The 17,916-nt window shown below is 49.3% G+C and overlaps 1 protein-coding gene across 1 annotated transcript in view; it reads right to left on the bottom strand.

Annotated features, from left to right (window-relative positions):
• The window catches only part of MYO10 (myosin X), a 201,656-nt gene that overhangs the window by 86,150 nt on the left and 97,590 nt on the right, over window positions 1-17,916 (bottom strand). The window contains exons 5-10 of the mRNA XM_004583754.3: window positions 12,914-13,048; window positions 11,473-11,597; window positions 11,085-11,098; window positions 10,882-10,966; window positions 9,764-9,867; window positions 1,331-1,460 (exon numbers count right to left, since the gene is read on the bottom strand). Coding sequence (XP_004583811.3) covers window positions 1,331-1,460; window positions 9,764-9,867; window positions 10,882-10,966; window positions 11,085-11,098; window positions 11,473-11,597; window positions 12,914-13,048 — 593 coding nt within the window. The remainder of the gene's footprint in view (window positions 1-1,330; window positions 1,461-9,763; window positions 9,868-10,881; window positions 10,967-11,084; window positions 11,099-11,472; window positions 11,598-12,913; window positions 13,049-17,916) is intronic.

Raw genomic sequence — 17,916 nt, 5'->3', positions numbered from 1 at the left:
AAGAGGGTGGTTGTCTGTCACTAGATCACTCCCCAAATGGCTGCGACAGCCAGGGCTGGACCAGGCCCAAGCCAGGAGCCAGGAGCTTCATCTGGGTCTCCCATAGGAGTGGCAGGGACCCAACCACATGGGCCAAACTCCATTATCTCCCGGGTCTACAGCAGAATAGGAGAGATTTATACCATGGCAAGCAGTGGTTTCACCCACAACACTGGGTCCGCACCGTGTTTTGACTGCGACCCGTCGTATGGGGTTAGTGTGGCATTGTCTGTACACAAGAAGCTGGACGGTTTGCAGTGCTCTGGACTTCTGTGTGAGGACTCTCAGCCTGTACTAAGACGTTATTTCCTTTACATGCCCACCGTGCACCAGTGTACAGGAGAGCTTCAAAGGCTACTCGACATGGGGCATCTCAACAACTAAACTGGATGCCAACGCAGTTCAGAGAATCAGGTTGTCACTTCTGTTCCACGCTAAAGAAATCTACAAGAATGCAGTATAACTGTTTTGATTTGTTTATGTTTTGGAAAACAGTCATTTTAATAAAATAAGATGGTTATTTTGGCATGGAATGAGTAGTCCCTCACTGTTATTTTCACATGAATTAATAAATATTTTTTAAATGTTCGGTTTTAATTTCTAATGCAGTAAACACGACTAGAACTCACATAGACAAAAGCTCTTCGAGTTCACTGACTCGAGAACAATCAGAGGTTAGGGGTTGCGCTCAAACACTGTGGAACTACTTGCCTACAGAACTGGATTGATTTGAACTTGAATTCATTCAGTTCTCAGCTTCTATGACTTCATAATGCTTCCACAAGAAATAATTTAAAAATACAACTCACTATGAGAAGTTACTCCTGGAAAATGACGGCTGATTTAGCTCTATGTCTAGGAAGCCATTTCCATTTTACCAGAGATCTCTGGGACACTTGAAAGAAGTCACTAAGAGGGCTGAAACACAGAGGCACCTGCTCTGGTGCAGCTGGCCATGCGCCTGGTGCCCAGGAGCCTGGCACTCTGGCTAGGAGAATGGACAGCCTTGCCGTGAGCTCTGTGCCACTCCTGCAGAACCAGGAAGAGCACCGTGCCACCCGACCTGTGGCATCTTTCCTCACAGCCTCACTGCTTCTCCTTCCACACTTCTTCAGCTAGGTAACTTTTCACACTCGAGCATCTTTCATTAACTGACAGCCCAACCTCAGATACAATTAAAGTTGTCTAGCTCTCTGCTTAAAAGATGAAAGCACAATCAGTATTGCAGATATGTTCAATTTCCCCTGGGGAAAACAGCAGGGCAGCGGGGAGCAGCTGGGAGGCACTCCACCTGTCTTGAGGGAAACCTGCGCGCCGCCGGCGGTGATGAACTCGACGTTCCCGAGCTGCAGGATCCCGGCCAGCAGCCGCAGCACCTCCCGCACCTCCTCCTTGCTGAACTGCATCACTGCCATCGCCGTCTGCAAGCAAGCCAACAGGTGAGGTTCGCTTTGATCCTCCTCTGAGAGAAAGGGAAGACGTGCCTCACAACCACATTACAGTCGGCCGGCCACACCACATCAGACTAACGGATCACGTCCCAGCTGCTCTGCTTCCCATCCAGCTCCATGCTAAGGTGCCTGGGAAAGCAGCTCGAGGACGTCCCAAGTGCCTGAGTCCCTGTCACCCACACGAGAAACCCTGATGGAGATACTGGGTCATGGCTTTGGTCTGGTCCAGCCCAGATAGAAGATACCTCATCTCTCTGTCACTGCCTCCCTAATATTCTGCTTTTTGAATAGATAAATAAATAAATCTTAAAAAAAGTAAAATTGCGTGGGTTGGTGTGTTGGTTCAACTGGCTAATCCTCTACCTTTAAACGCAGGCATCCCGTGTGGGCACCAGCTTCTGTCCCGGCTGCCCCACTTCTCATCCAGTTCCCTGCTTGTGACCTGGGAAAGCAGCAGAGGATGGCCAAAGCCTTGGGACCCTGCACCACGAAGGCAGTAAGGTAGGCATTGTGGCACTGTGAGTTGTTACCAATGGAACAGCTGTAGCCCATGTCACAGTGCCGAGGACTGAGTACTGCCTCGTCTTAATCCAACTCTCTGCAATGCACGTGGGAGGCAGCAAATAGCGGCCTAACAAACTTGGGTTCCTGCCACCCACGTGGGAGATCTGACTGGGTCCCTGGCTGCTGCAGGCTCCCGGCTCTGGACTGGCCCAACCCTAACTGCTGCACGTGTGAAGCAAAGCAGCCAACGGAAGGCATCTCTCTCGGCCTCTCAAATGCAGGAATGAGCACTTCAGAAGTAACTGGTTATGTATTCACAACTTATTCCCCTCGCCTTTAATAGCATCTATCAATTCTTTTTTTTTAATAGAGAATTTTTTTCTAAGGTTTTATTTATTTTTATTGGAACTGCAGATTTACAGAGAGCAGGAGATATTGAGAGAAAGATCTTCCGCCTGCTGGTTCAGTCCCCAAGTGGCCACAATGGCCAGAACTGAGCTAATCTAAAGCAAGGAGCCAGTATCTTCCTCTGGTCCTCCCATGTGGGTGCAGGATCCCAAAGCTTTGGGCCATCCTCGACTGCTTTCCCAGGCCACAAGCAGGGAGCTGGATGGGAAGCAGGGCAGCTGGAGCATGAACTGGTGTCCATACGAGACCCCGGCACAAGCAAGGAGAGGATTTAGCTCCTGAGCCATCACGTCGAGCCCGTGTTGTTTTCTTTACACGTGAACCTCAGGGGAAGGGGAGCAGGTTTGAAAAAGGAGGAGGGATGCTATAAATGATGAGATTTGTTCGATATAAACTTTGGAGACCTTGCCTAATAGCTAAACTCAACAGGGACCCCAAGAGGAGGAATGAAAATCTCCATCAGCAGCTTAGCTTCTTTCACAATTAACACTGAAGGCAGGCAGGCAGCGGTTCTGCTCTTCCCCCGGCAGCTCACCATTCAATCCCCCCAGGGATGTTTGTGTGCCAAGTGGAAGTGAAGTTAGTGCTGCGCTAGGGAAAATAACAGGCACCTTAAGCCAGGTTCTTTCTGAATCACATATGAAATTTCACTTATTTTCTATGGTAGCTTAGGAGCCCTTGTGAAGACAACAACTATTTAACAGGAAAAGAAAACCAGAGTCCGGTATAGAACTACGGGCAACGGTGGAGACCAGAATCTCCAAAGGCAGCTGGTCGCGCGCAGGGAGCCGCGGAGCCAGAGCAGGAGGAAGCGCTGAGCTGCTGGAGGCGGCAGAGACGCCCAAGGAAACAACTGGATTAGAAAATGGGCAAAGTGGAATTTCTTTACAAGGAAAAGCAATAATAGCAGAAAAAAAATGGGGCAGGGGGCACACAATCAGGAAGGAAACATAAAGAAAAGCTCCTGTGAATGTAACAGAGGCAGTAAGAACAAAGCCAGCCCTGCTCCGAGGGGCCAGCACAGACCCCAGCAACGCTGCCTTCCAAGGAATCACCCCCGAGCAATTGCAAGCTGAGCTCATTGTACAAGTTAGCACAAAAAGAAAACCAAGTGTGAAAACCACTGGGGATACAGTCACTCAGACACTGCCTAATGGCAACCTAAGGTATTACAATCCTTGTGGCCAACAGCACACTTACCGGGCAGCGTCATGCGGTAATTTCAATATATGGAAAAAACCCAAAACTGATTCAAGAGAGGGTAAAGAACTTTCTCTGGGTTGTACAACCAAGGTTCAAAGTCACGTTCAACCAACACAAAGTCTAGGAAATTATCATGGTCCACCCAAATGTTACTTTCCAAGGATGTTTTTAAAAATTTCCAGTAATTCGATACTAGAAATTCATTCTCAGGAAAATATCAATAGCAGAAAAGCTTCATCAAATACTAGCAGTAACACTGAGAAAAAAGTATTCTAGCAATTCGACCAAGGAACAAATGAAATACGGTAAATAAACCTGTGGAACTATAGATTTTTAAGAAACTTGTGAATATAATAGAAACAATTATGTTAAAAGCTCTATGTAAGAAGTAAAATGTTAGTTTTCACATATCATTGTTTTTAAAAAAATCATCCCAGGGAAGCAAACATACAAAGTTGAAAAAAGTCACTAAAATGGAGAACGATCAGTTAAAGGTGTGGATAGGCTAGAGAATGTTACCATCTATCATGTCTTGATTTTCTTCTTTTAAGATTTATTTGTCTACTTATTTATTTTAATAGGAAAGCCAGGTATACAAAGAGAAGGAGAGAGGAAGACCCTCCATCTGCTGATTCACACTTCAAGTGGCTGCAATGGCTGGAGCTGATTCGATCCAATGCCAGGAACCAGGAGCCTCCTCTGGGTCTCCAGCACAGGTGCAGGGTCCCAAGGCTTTGGGCTGTCCTCAATTGCTTTCCCAGGCCACACAGGGAGCTGGATGGGAAGTGGGGCTGCTGGGCTATGAATCCAGATCCTGGCTTTGGATCGGCGCAGCTCCAGCCACTGCGACTGCTTGGGGAATGAATTAACGGGTGGAAGATCTTCCTCTCTTTCCTTCTCCCTGTATATGTGACTTTCTGATAAAAAGAAAATAATTCTTAAAACAAAAAAAAAAGCATGTGAGAAAATAGCCAAAGATATGTCAGTGACTTACTCTAAAAGCCAAAGAGAGACGGTTAGCACCCGAGGAACAGGGGCTGGCCTGGTGGTCCAGGCAGCTGAATGGCCACTAGCAGCGCCTGCACATCCCTTGTCAGCACGCCAAGAACAAGTACTGCTCAGCTTCCTACCCAGCATCCAAGCAACGTGACTCCGGGAAGCTGCAGGTGCCGGCCCAGGGCTCAGCTTCCTGCCATCCACAGACACTGGAGGGTCGTTGCTTCCTGATGTCAGCTGTCCCAGCCCAGGTTCCCGCAGGCAGAGAAAGCCAGAGATGTCACTCCCTCCCGTGCTTTAAAAAGCGCAAAAAAACAAAATAATAAAACATAGAAATGCAAAGGTTGTAGAGATAAGAAAGCAAAAGAATAAATGTGCTTACTCTACTAATCAACGTGTGGCTCCTCCGCTTTTAACTGCAAGTGATTAACTAGTTAGGCTGTGGTGTTAAGTAATAATTGCACTAATCATGCCAGGGGATAACTTAATGACTGACAGCAATTACTGCCAGCGTGGGTGTGCTGAAATTGCTGGCCACAGCTGCCTCCTTTCTTGCTGTCGTTTTACAATCTTTTCAGTAAGCAAGCTCTACTCCTTTGGCAAGAGTAGCCAGTTGAAGGCTTATTATTATTTCATTACCTCAACAATATGGCTCAAGACTGAAAAAACCCTGGGAAATTTTTGGTATGGCTCAGACATGCCAAAAACTAGTTATAAAATCAGCACAGGGGACAGTGTTGTACATGTCAGGCTAAACTTCTGCCTACAATCCCGTCATTCCTCTGGGCGTCAGCTCACATCTTGGGTGTCTCCCTTCCGATCCAGCTGCCTGCTAACTGCCAGGGAAAGCTTGAGGGCACAGCTCCAGTTTCTGGGCTCTCGCACTCACACAGGGAAGCCTAGATGAAGCTCCGGGCTCCTGGCTTTGGTCTGGCCCAGCGCTGGTTCTTGTGGCCATTTGGGGAGAGAAACAGCAGATAAAAAAATTCGATCTTCTCTCCTCCTCTCCCTGTTAACTCTGTCTGTCAAATAAATAAAAAGTTAAATCTTTTTTTTAAAAAGGCAAAGTTACAGGGAAGAGTTTTAATTTCAAGAGAACACTTTACTATGCATATGATGTTTATGAATCTGTGTCTAAGGGGAGAGGTGACAAATACGTGACAGTCCCAACCATCAAGCACCAAAGGCAGCCAGACTGCGACACCTGAGAAGACGGATGTGGTGTATGGTGCAGTGGCTCAAGCCACCACTTGTTGTGCCCACATTCCCTATCAGACAGACCCTTGGAATCCTGGCTGCTTCACATCCATCCAGCTTCTGGCTAATGTCCCGTGAAGTGTACGATGGCTCAAGGGCTCGGGTCTCTACCACCCACATGGAAGACACAGCCCCTGGCTCCGGCTTAACACAGCTGTGGCCATTTAGAGAGTGAACAACATATGGAAAATATTCTCTCTCCTTCTTTCTCTAATAAATGAATGAATACATCTTTAAAAAGAAACAGAGAAAAGAAGCAAGCCACCATCCTTCAAAGCACAGGAATCCCCAAGGACCACTGGACAAACGGTTAGGACTGAGTGGGCTCTTTGGGTCCTGCATGGCAAGTTATTCCATAAAGCAAAGTTGTATTTTATGATGTGATATTGTGACTTAAAATTACATGTGTATGTAAACGTATGAAATAATTTGCTTCTATTGTAAGAAAGTAGCCAGAATCAAAATAGAGTCAGCTGTGTGACAGTCCAGAGGTCCTGAAGGAGGGGACCTGGTGCTTATAACCTGACAGCCAGAACGAGACGGCAGACTGCCGGGACCGCGGATGTGCACCCAGGCAATGCACCTTGCGGAAGAAACACTTCTGCAAGGAGGCCTGCCCTACCCTGGCCTTGCACCCTGTTACTGATCCTATGGCCAAGGGCTAGCATTTCAAATCAAATCTGGGCATCATCCTCACTTAGCCTTTAAAATGTCCCCTTGCTCTGACCTCTCGATCACACATATAGTTGGTTACGACATATGTGTTCCCAAGGCAATGCTACTCCCAAATAAACTTATTATCTTGAGAGAATCTGTTATTTCAGTTGATAACGCTGAAGTTTTCCAAGACTGAAAGAGACTGCAGCTTTCAGGTCTGGCAAATTGACAAAGATGATCCTTTAAATCATGACAAAATCTAAATTATGATGAATGAATTTACAAAATCAAGTGTATTTCAGGGCTGGCACCATGGCATAGTAGACTAAGTCTCCGCCTGCAGTACCGTCATCCCATACAGGCACTGTGTTCGGATCCCATAAGCTCATGTAAGATCTCCCCGTCTGTACCTCTGTCTTTCAAATGAAACAAATGGAAAACCAAACAAACAAAAAGACAAGGGATTTTCAAAATGTTCACGGAAAATTAAAAGGTAAGTACATGAATTTTAAGAATCTATGAATAATCTTTTCCATAATCTACTGCATTTTCCCTACAAACTCTGAAAACCTGGTGCACACGGTCATACACCATTAGACACATATGGATACGGGGATGGGAGCTGCGGCACAGCAGCCACCCCACATGGGTGCCAGTCCAGGTCCGAGCTTCTCCACTTTGAATTCAGCTCCCTATGAATGGCCTGGGAACGCAGGCCAGGTTGGCCCAAGTGCTTGGGTCCCTCAGCCCACAAGGGAGGCCCAGATCATGCTCCTGGCTCCTGGCTTTGGACTGGCCCAGCTGTGGCCATAATGGCCACTTGGGGAGTGAACCAGCAGATGAAAGATCTCTTTCTCCCCTGTGTCTCTCCTCTCTCTGTTCTAATTCTGCCTTTACAATAAAAATAAGTAACAAAGTAATACAAATAAATAAACCTTTAGCAAAGTAAAATGCAATAGAGATGCATGGATTTCACAGCCCTGGCCCACAGTTCAGCTCACTGGAATGACGTGACATTTGTGGAGAATGAATAGATGTCCCACAGGCTGTGTCCTCACCCACGTCACCAGACCCCGTCCTGGGTAAGGTCAAAGGCAGACAAATAAATGAGTCGTTACTACTGACCCGAGGTGGCCTTTTATCCTGTCTGAACAATTCACAGAGCAATTTGGAAGTCTGTATAAAACAGGGCTAGGAAATTGAGCACAGGTCTCGTGCCTCCGCCCCAAAAAAATCCTGCTCCCTAAAACGGAGCCAACAAATAATTTCCAAACTATGAAAAAAAGTCCTCAAATCAAGTTCCTTTTTAAAATTTATTTTTCCTACATCTGTTGTCTTTCATCTATCTGTTGGTAACTCCTCTATTGTCCACAAGGGGCCAGGCTGGGCCAGGATGGAGTTGGGAGCAGGAACCTGCCCCAGGTCTCCCAAGTGGGTACAGGATCCCAAAGCCTTGGGCCGTCCTCGACTGTTTCCCAGGCTACAAGCAGGGAGCTGGATGGGAAGTGGATCTGCCGGGATAAGAACCGGCGCCCATATCGGATCCCGACACATTCAAGGCGAGGACTTTAGCCACTGAGCTACTGTGCCGGGCCCATAATTAAAAATCTTTTAAAAGAAATTTTATGACACAAAGAATACTATAGCATAAAAGAAAATCCTAAAATTTTGTTACTTGAAATGACATTTTTGCTTTACATATTTTCTGCACATTATATGGCTTTATGTATGTGATATATAATAAAATGTATTTATTTATTTGGAATTATTAATTGATTTAAGAGGCAGAGAGAGGGCTTCCATTTACTGATGCACTTCCCGAATGTTCGCGGCAGCTGAGTTCAGGGAAGGGATGAAGTCAGGAATCAAGGCAACCATGCAAGTGGCAGGCGCCCCACTGCCCAGGCGAGGGCTGCCGTCTCCTGGGGTCTGCACCGGCAGTAATCTACGCTCAGGAGGAACCGAGGAACCAGGGGGGTCCTGAACCCAGGCATTCTGCTAGGCGCAGCAAACGGCAGCCCCAAAGCACTTCACAGTGCTACCGCCTAGTTTCTTCATTTCACGTAAAATAAGCAAAGGTCCTGTAACATCAAATACGCTTTGGACACGTGGTCTGTTTGCTGCAATGGATTAATGGACACAAAAATTTTAGAAATGATTCCCAAATTATTTCTTTATTTGTTTACTTAAAAAGCAGAGTCACGGAAAGAGAGGAAGAAACAGAGAGAGAGGTTCCATCTGTCGGTTCACACCCCAGTTGGCCGCAATGGCCAGGAGCCAGGATTCATGTGCGTCTCCCACACGGGTGGCGGGACCCAAACCACTGGGCCATCCTCCATTACTCTCCCAGGCCATTAGCGGGGCGCTGACGGGAAGCAGAGCAGCTGGCAACAGCAGCAATGCCTATACTGAGTTGGCACTGCACATGGCAAGCTTCATCCACAGCACCACAGCTGCCCAGCCCCTTCCAGATCTTCCAGGCTTACAGGCCTGGGAGGGCAGCTGTATTGTTCATACAAAGTTTTTTCCTCCCTCTTTGCCAAAAGTTGCATGTTTATTTTTGTTTCTTTTTTCCACTACACTGTGCATAACTTCCAAAACAAGGTTACATACCAGTAGTAAAAATGTCGTGTTCATGATCTTAATAAACATGCTTAACATAATCTTAATAAAATACTTCAGATGGGCTGACACTAGAAAGTAACTTCAAATTCATTATTTCATCTCTGCCCATTTACTTTATCAACAGAATATGTAACAAGCAAGTATGCATGATACCAGTTACTACAACCCGGTTGTGTACAAGTGTTTCTCTCTCAAAGATATGTTTTCATCACAAGACCAAATTTCAGTGCCGAGGCTTCTTCCCTGAATTCAGCCATGAAAGCTGGTCCTCAAAGAACTGAGGCCAGCTCCACAAGCTTACTTGTAGTCAATGAACAGAACTGTAGTTACCAGCATGGAAATGATAGCTCCAGGCAAGCAGAGTCCCAGCATCCCCAGGGCAGCTTCTCCAGGGAGCCTCCCACCCCCAAGCGCACCCTAGGGCCCGGAGCCCACTGGTTCTGGCAGCTGAGTGAGTAACACTAGCCTGGATAATCACAAAGCTGGTCTGTCCCCACCAACAATGTTCCTTTAATAACTATTCCACACCCCAGGAAGCACACATGGAAGAAACGCCTGAGACCAGTTTTGAAACATAAATAATGAAATCTGTTCCTCTTCATAGTAGTTAAAAAAGCACTTACGATGACATCTTGGAAGGACTCCTGGTCACTGATTGTCCTGTCTGCTGTGCACCCCGACTGATTCAAGTAGTGGTAGTTCTCCGGCACAGATAAATAGAATTCTTCTGTAGAAAGACAAGGAGAGAGACACCGACACTCAGCTGGCCAAAAAAGACGAAACCCAGGAGCCTGGACTCCACGATGCTGAAAGATACACACAGGCCTGTACTTCTGAAACTCCCTTATTAGGATAATACATTTCCCCCACAGTCATTTTTTTTTTAAAGTTTTTTTTTAAGATTTATTTTATTTTTATTACAAAGTCAGATATACTGAGAGGAGGAGAGATAGAGAGGAAGTGGAGCTGCCGGGATTAGAACCAGCGGCCATATGGGATCAAGGCGAGGACCTTAGCCACTAGGCCACGCTGCCGAGCCCCCCCACAGTCATTTAAAGAAAACTTAAAAAAATTAAATGAGTTTAGAAAATGTTACTGAGAAAATCCAACAGTGAAGTGAGCATGTGGCTTGGTGGTTGAGACATGCGCCTCCCCTGCCAGAGTGCCCAGGGCTGCTGGGTCCCCGCTCTGCCTCTGAGCCAGCCTCCTGCGTGAGCTCATCCCGAGAGCCAGAGGGTGAGTGTCCAAGTGCTCCCCCCACCACCCTGGACTCAGTCTCCAGAGGAGAGTCTGGGTTCCTGGCTTCTGCCTGGCCCAGCTCCAGCCACTACAGGCACTGAGGCAGTGACCCAGCAGAGCAAGAGAGCTCAGGCTAACTCTCTCTCTCTGTGAACCAATACATGGAAGATTTGTCTCTGCTTCCCTCTCTGGCTTTTTTTTAAAAAGTCAAAACATTTAAGAATTAGTCTTATGTAGATATGACATAAAATATATACATACTTTTTTTAAGTTAAAAATACAGCAAAACTCTAAAGTAACCAAAGAAAAACATCAAGATATCTTGACACAATTGTCTCCCAGCACTACTTGGCCTTACAATGAATTTAGCAACTGGCGGTACTCTCGTGAAACACATTCTGCTGCTGGTGGCAGAGTGTGAACTGCGTGCGAACAGACGCCTTGCTGCTCGCTGGGGGGACCTGCTTCCCTCTGTCCCTGCTGCTGGCTGCCGGGCACTCACCTCTCTCTTCGCCTTCCAGCCCTGCCAGCAGTGCATAGAATATGTGGTAGTTCCTCTCCCCAGGGTTCTGCCTCACTACCCGGTTCTGTGGAGACAAAGCACAGGACACTCAGATGCTCCCTCGGCTCCTTCCACTTACCGGTCACTTCTGAACATCGTGATAGTGGAAGGACAAGCGGACTGGATCGCCCAGGTGTACTTACTTTTTCTAATAAATCTTCATGTGAAAAGCAAAGGTAAGTCAAGGAACAAAAGGAGGACATGACACACTGCATCTGTGTTTAATTTTCTATCCTTTGTTACCCAAATCATCGCTGCCACTTCAATGCTTGAAGCCAAGTAGGCACAAACTTACTGCCCCTGAATCTGGTCCCAACCACGATGGCGCCCTACTTTTTTGACAAAATGCCTCATGATGAAGACAGCCGAAGTGGTTCTTCATCCCACAGAATCACGGACAGGTTGGCAGGGGCCTGGTAGTAACCAGACAAGGACCTGGCTCGTGCTTCCTGGTCCCTCTACAGTGAGCACCATGAGCGTCCCCCTCCTGAGGTCAACGCTGCAGACAAAAGCAGAACGGAAACAGGATACAATCCACAATCCTCCCGCCCTGAATATTGCCCTTCTCGCAGATGTTCAGCTGCACAAACTTCCCAAAGCGACTGGAGTTGTTGTTGTACACCGTCTTTGCGTTGCCAAAGGCTTCCATGATGGGGCTGTGGGAGAAGAGGGGCAGCAGAGAGGATTACAAGGGGCTGGATTTCCAGCAGCCAAGAGCCCATTCTCACAAATGTCACAGAAGACATAACACTGGAGGGGATGCCTGAAACCCAGGGGAGAGGAAGCAGCAGCTTTCCCAAACCCATCCCACACTGGGCTTTGCCCACATGTCCGCTTGACGGGGAGAGAGGGTCTTTGCAGACAGTGGTGCTGGCAGAGGGAGCTACACACTTGGGGAGACCACAGGGCCCTCCCTGCACCAGGACCCTGCACGGAAAAAGCCCCTTCTGGGATTCTCCCTGTAGAAGGCTTTGCACTCATGCAGTACGAGTCAAGGTGCAGGCAGGCTAGAGCAGGGCTCAGCGCCCGGCTTCTGCTTTGCACAACTCAGACTTTGTAGACTACGAGCGCTGGGTTGGCACTGTCCTTGAGAACAGCTGTAAACAATGCAAATGAACACAGCCTTGTCCCAGCCAAAAAATGTGTGTGTGAGGCCAGGCCGTGGACGGGAGACGAGTCGGCCCTAGCTAGGGAGGGCGGCGATGGCTACCAGTGAATGTCAGGGACATCCTGACCACTGCTGAACTGCACACCTTGTCACAGGCAAGGCAGGGAATTTGACCTTGTGCACACTTCTCCACAACAAAAAACAAAGAAACAAAGAAAAAACTTGTTACAGAGTGCCAGATCTGGGCAGCAAACTGTCACCTGCTGCTGGCCGCACAAAATCTTTCAACCACAGGAGCTGCAAGGTCCCTGCTGGTTCTGAAATCGGATCTGACACCAGGCAATCGTATGGTGGAATAGCTCAGACGGTGCCTGGCCACACAGCCCTCTCGAAGCCCTGAGGCTCTCTGCCATGGACCCTGCTAACAGACATGCAGACATGCCCTCTGCTCCCCGTGAGCTCCTGAATGTGCTGCGCAGTCCGGCTCATCTCTCGGCCAAGCCCCACACCGTGCCTGGGGAGGGGACTGCTGGTGTTCCGCCAAGGCCTCCGGAAAGCTGGGCAAGTTCCTCCTCTCCACAGGCTCCAGTGCTAACGCCCACCTGACCCGGGTGCTTCAGCTACGCCTGAGCTGGACCAGGGCCCCTGTGGTGAGGCTGCCCTCCGATCCTTGGCATCCCTTGGCAAGCACGAGCTGCTGCTGAGCTAATCTGAAACCACCAGGTGCAGCGCAAGAGCTTTCTCAAGGAACTGCAGGAGAGACGTCCAGGAAGTGAGGAAGCAGACCGAACCACTTCAACTACCCCGTGCCATGAGCAGAGGGAAACTTGGCAGTTGGAAGCAAGCGAGCTGACACAGAAGCACCTGCTCTCAAGGATGGCTTGCTCCACGCAGGACGTCTTCTCCTTCGAGGACAACTCTGACGACTGCTGGCTGATGGCCGACAGGAACTTGAGGATGAGCTTTGTGCTCTCGGTTTTACCTGCTCCGCTCTCACCACTGAAAGGCAAAATGCAGAGGTCATTGCTTCCGCGTGTCTACGAAGCTTGCTGTTGTTTATGAAACTGAACTTGGTCAACGTCATTACAATTCCTCCAGAGAATAACAGCTGGAGAAAGGGAGTTAAAACACTTATGCCTGTCTCCAAAAATCCTATCTAGGTCACTCCCTATCAGATGTTACACAGGCTCCTTTTCAACACAACAGGTAAACAAACAGCCCTTTTTTACAAAATCTTAAGAGGCATACAAAAAGAGAGAGAGGGGGGAAGATAGAATTATCCACTGGTTCACTCTTGAAGTATTTGCAACAGCCAGGGCTAGGCCAGGGTGGAAGCCGGGAGCCGGGAACTCCACCAAGTTCCCTGACAGGAGTAGCAGAAACCAAACGGCTTGGGCTGTCGCTGCTGTCTCCCGGATCCACCTTAGCAGGAAGCTGGCAACAGTAGGTAGCGCCAGGAACGGAGCACAGGAAGTCAGATGAGGGACATGGGGCTGAACCTGCTTCCATAACCACCTTTCACCACATATGGGTCCTAACAAGATGGTGCCTTGCATGGGAAGTATGGCCCCCCAGAGATGGAGGCCTTGTTCACTGGTCTAGCCACCTGGCTCATGGCAGGTGCCTGGTAAATATTAAACCAATGAGCACTTTAACAGCATCTTTCTGGGAAAGTTATAGCAGGAAAATGTGCACAGAACTGCAATCAGTTATAAATATTATTAAGGTGGTGAAGCAATAAACCTGCAGGTGCGTGACCCACAATGAATGACTTCATTCTCTCAGTAATTCCATGAGGGGAAGCAGTGGCCAAGCGCCCACATCAGAACCAAACACCAGCTCTGTCTGAGGCCATACGTTAGTGATGGTTAAGGAAAAGTCAACAAGGCTACCCAGAAGGAAGCCAAGCAGAGAAGGAGAAATAAGTTGTGCCTTCTGAGTCCAGCACACAGCAGGCAGGCAAAGAGCGGGGGGTGGGGGGGGAAGGCTGGCAGAGATGCAGCCGGGTCTGACGTCAGCTGAACCGAGCCCCAGCAACAGAGAAACAGAGGCTAAGCTTGAACCTGGGAGCTCAGAGGCAAAGCATGAGGGCAGAAAGTGAAGAACGGCCCGTTAGGAACACCAGAAGGACCTCAGCTCTGGAAGGTCCAAGGAAGGGTCCTGCCAGGGCACAGGCATGTGCGGTGTTGGGCTAGAGACGGAGAGTGTGGAGCCGAGAATTGGAAGGGGAAATCAGTGTAGGTCAGGTACCATGCTCAGCCCAGAGAACAGGAAAAGCAGCAGCAGACACCACCAGGAGGCAGTACAGCCACAGCTGCTGCGTAACATGAGCGGCAGGTAAACAGATAGGCCATCTGAGTTCTAAAGCGAAGGCCTCCGGAGTGCCAAGGCCTGGATGTAATCAGGAAAGAGGGACTGTGCTGAAAATGTGGTGAATGATTAAGCTCATGCAATAACGGAGAGGAAGTGACTCAGAGACGACACCATCTGTGCCAAGCTGGGTGCTGTGGGCCCATGGGAACTCCCCGCTGGTCCACACCAACTCCAGCCCTGCCATGACCCCTGTAAGTGCCAGGGCTCGGCCTGGGCATGTGTCCTGACTCCAACCAGAGAGACTCAATGGTCTCAGGGTGACGAGGGGTCCTAGGGAGGATTTTGCACACACACACACACACACACACACACACACACGAGCACACAGACACAAACATAAATGCCTCCTCCTCAACCGTCAGCTACTGGAAAAGATAAATCCCTGAGAACCCACACTCATCCTGAGCTCACAGCACAGAGCCAAGCACATCAGACAAGCAGAAGTGGCTCCATTCACAGCTGTGACTGCCAGGCCTCCTGTCGCTGGGATCATAAATGCACCTTAGGCCAACTTTGGTTTCTTTTTATCAGCAACCAGTCTGCAGAACTTAGCAGCCGGCTAGTGCCTGGCCCAGCAGACACCCTCAGTGACACTAGAAACAGAGGAAATGCAAGGAAAGATTTAAGTGGTCCCCCGTGTTTAAACAAGGTGTCGACCTTTTCAATCACTGGAAACGAGGACACAGGGGCAGGCTTTCCAGCGGCGGGGGCTGAGCAGGAACAAGGCCTGGAAGACCCTTCAGGCGGCCTTGTGGCTACAGTGGTCAGGCGTAACAAGCAGCCCGGCTGTGGCCAGCTAACAAAGATGACTGCCGAACAGCTGATCACGTTGGGTTCATGCCTGCCCCATGCCTGGCACCTACAAACCCTCTTCACAGTACTGTGGGCTGCCCATCATCCACCTGTGACCCAGGTGCCCTCTCGGTGCCATCTGCAAACCAAGGAAGTGGACAGAGCCGAATCCTTCACCAACCTGTGAGACCTTTGCCGTACTCCTGGGATGTGGGGCCGTCTGTGACAATAATGAAACTGCCTTCGACTAACACAATATGGTAGAAATACAACCACAGAGCAAGCCCTGGTCAAACTTGACAGCAAGCACTTGCTCAAGGAAAGGACACCAAGGCCTCTCCGGGTCCTGAGCACTGCGTGTACTTGACATGTACTTGAAGCAGATAGGACAGGGGAACAGTAAACACGGCTGGAGACCAAGGGTCAAGGACAGCTGTGTCTGCTCATCTCCAGCCATATTTCTTCTTGTTGTCTCTTCAAGCATCTTAACGTCATCTGTTTCGCCACGTAGGTGAAACAAGACAAAAACAAAACCTCAGAGGTGCCCAGCGCTCACCAACAGTGGTTCCCTGAGGGCCACAAGCGGCCCTAAGGGGCTCTCGGACACCAGTCACTCAAGCCCACGGGGACCAGAACTCAACCAGCAGCACGCTTTACAGCTTTTCAGACAATTCTAGCAGGCTGCCAGGCCGAAGCACTGCTGATCTGGAAACCAGTCCCACAGAATCCAGATGCAGCTGTCCCAGGAGATCAGGGGTGACTATTCAAATCCTGGGCCATGGAAGCGCTCCACCACTAAGGCCAAGAATGAAAATAAAACTAGCAGAGTATGCCAGAAGGTCCCAGACACAGATGTGAAAGCAGCAGGGCTCTCCACAGCTGGAACACTTTGATCCAACTCTCCTGCCCTGCCCAAGTACCATCTGGGTCGCACTGGCCCATGGCAGGCATTGTCCTCCACTGTGGTCTCACTGGGACCACACACACACACACACACACACACACACACACACACACCAGCGAAACCACGTCCATCCATTGGAACCAAAATGAGACTTCATTATTTAAAAAAGCAAATCACCTTTTGTAACTATAATAATGAGAAGGAAAAAAAAAAGACAAAGAAAAAGAAAACCCAAAACATTCATATGGGATCTCATGGGCCAGGTTAAAAAAAAAGTGAGAATTTTTTTTGCAGACACTATGCAAAGAAAAAAAGCTGTCCTGGGCAGCTGCTCATGAGCAAGGCGGAGAAGATTCTGAGGATTTCCCGACTCCAGGAGGAGCAGGGAGTGATGCCTGAGATACGGGCACCCGCAAGTGGCGACCTGCGTGTCGGCAGCACAGCTTAGCAGGTTTGTTGAAACCTAGTTTGTCGTACCACTGGTGCTGCTTTTCACAAGGAAATCCAACTTCGAGGTCTCAGGCTCGGGACAGGCAGGGAGGAGAGGGGACAGGCTGAGGACAGGAAGCACAAGCAGGTTCAAGTTCCAGACAGTCATGAGCTGAGTGCTCGTCACCACGAGGTACCCGCCAGGCATCTTCCCGATGACCCATAAGGGGCTCTCTGACACTAGCCGAGAACTCAGAGAAGATGGAGAAAAATGACTGAGGGGCCAAGACATGGTTAGGAAACCCAGGACCGAGCCAGGACCCAGAGTTCTACGGCAAGCGGAGCGGGGCAGCTCGCTGAGTGACAGGGCTTGAGTAACAAGAGCCTGGAAACAAATGAACAAATTTTCCTCTCCCAAGATGGAACATTCTAGAAATGTAAGGCCAGTCATCCAGTACAGGAAGGGGAGGTCAAAGGTGGAACAAAGTCATCAGAAAGGCAGGCAGGAAACCTCCAGAGCATATCGAACACAGGAGGCCTGACCCCCTCCACCCACCACCAGGCTGGTCCCGTAGCACCACGTGTTGTCGTCATCATCAAGAGGCACCACAGGTGTCAGCAAACTATGGCTGTCCCCTCCAACCAGCTGCCTGGTCTTATAAATAAAGTTTTATTGAAATATAGTCCCGCCCACCCATATGCCTACCATCTGCAAGTATGTTTGCACTTTGAGGCGCAGGGATCAGCCACTGCTACACCAGTGGTCATGGCCAGATGTCTAGAACACAGTCTGCTGACCCTGTGTACGCCGTGAGGAAGGCTGACCAGAGTGACTCTGCGGTGAAACAGGAAATGGAGTCGCTATGACCAACCCTGATGACATGAGTGACAGACTTGTCCACTCAACACTCATGACCAGGGCTCCGTTCCGAGATGACACCAGGACCCACCGTCTTGCAAATAAGGAGACGACTCTTCCCAAACATCCTAAGACAGTTGGCAATGCTGGCTCCTCGGCACGCAGGAGTCTCACATTAAACAACCAGCAGCTCCCATGAAGCCCACTGCCCAAGTGACTGCAGCCCCGCCAGTACTGGGGCCGGCAGCCTTGATGAACTTGACCTCCGCCTGCCCAGTGGCCGCAAGCTCCCACACAGGATTCCACTCCTCCGTCCCTTGCTCTTCTCTCCCTTGCGGTGACTAAGGCATCAGTGTGTGTTTGACAAATAAATCTGATGGAAAGACACACACACGGCTGCCTTCTCAGAGACTGGTGCTCCCGGGAACGCACACGTGCTTGCCACGAGCACAGACCCACCCCACGGTCCTTCTCACTGGTGCCCCATCATCCAACATTCCTCTTCCCAAG

This window comes from Ochotona princeps, chromosome 23 (assembly GCF_030435755.1).
Source record: "Ochotona princeps isolate mOchPri1 chromosome 23, mOchPri1.hap1, whole genome shotgun sequence".
NCBI classification, from domain to species: Eukaryota; Metazoa; Chordata; class Mammalia; order Lagomorpha; family Ochotonidae; genus Ochotona; species Ochotona princeps.
Note: the sequence above shows the minus strand (reverse complement) of the source record. Positions and strands in the feature narration are given on the sequence as shown.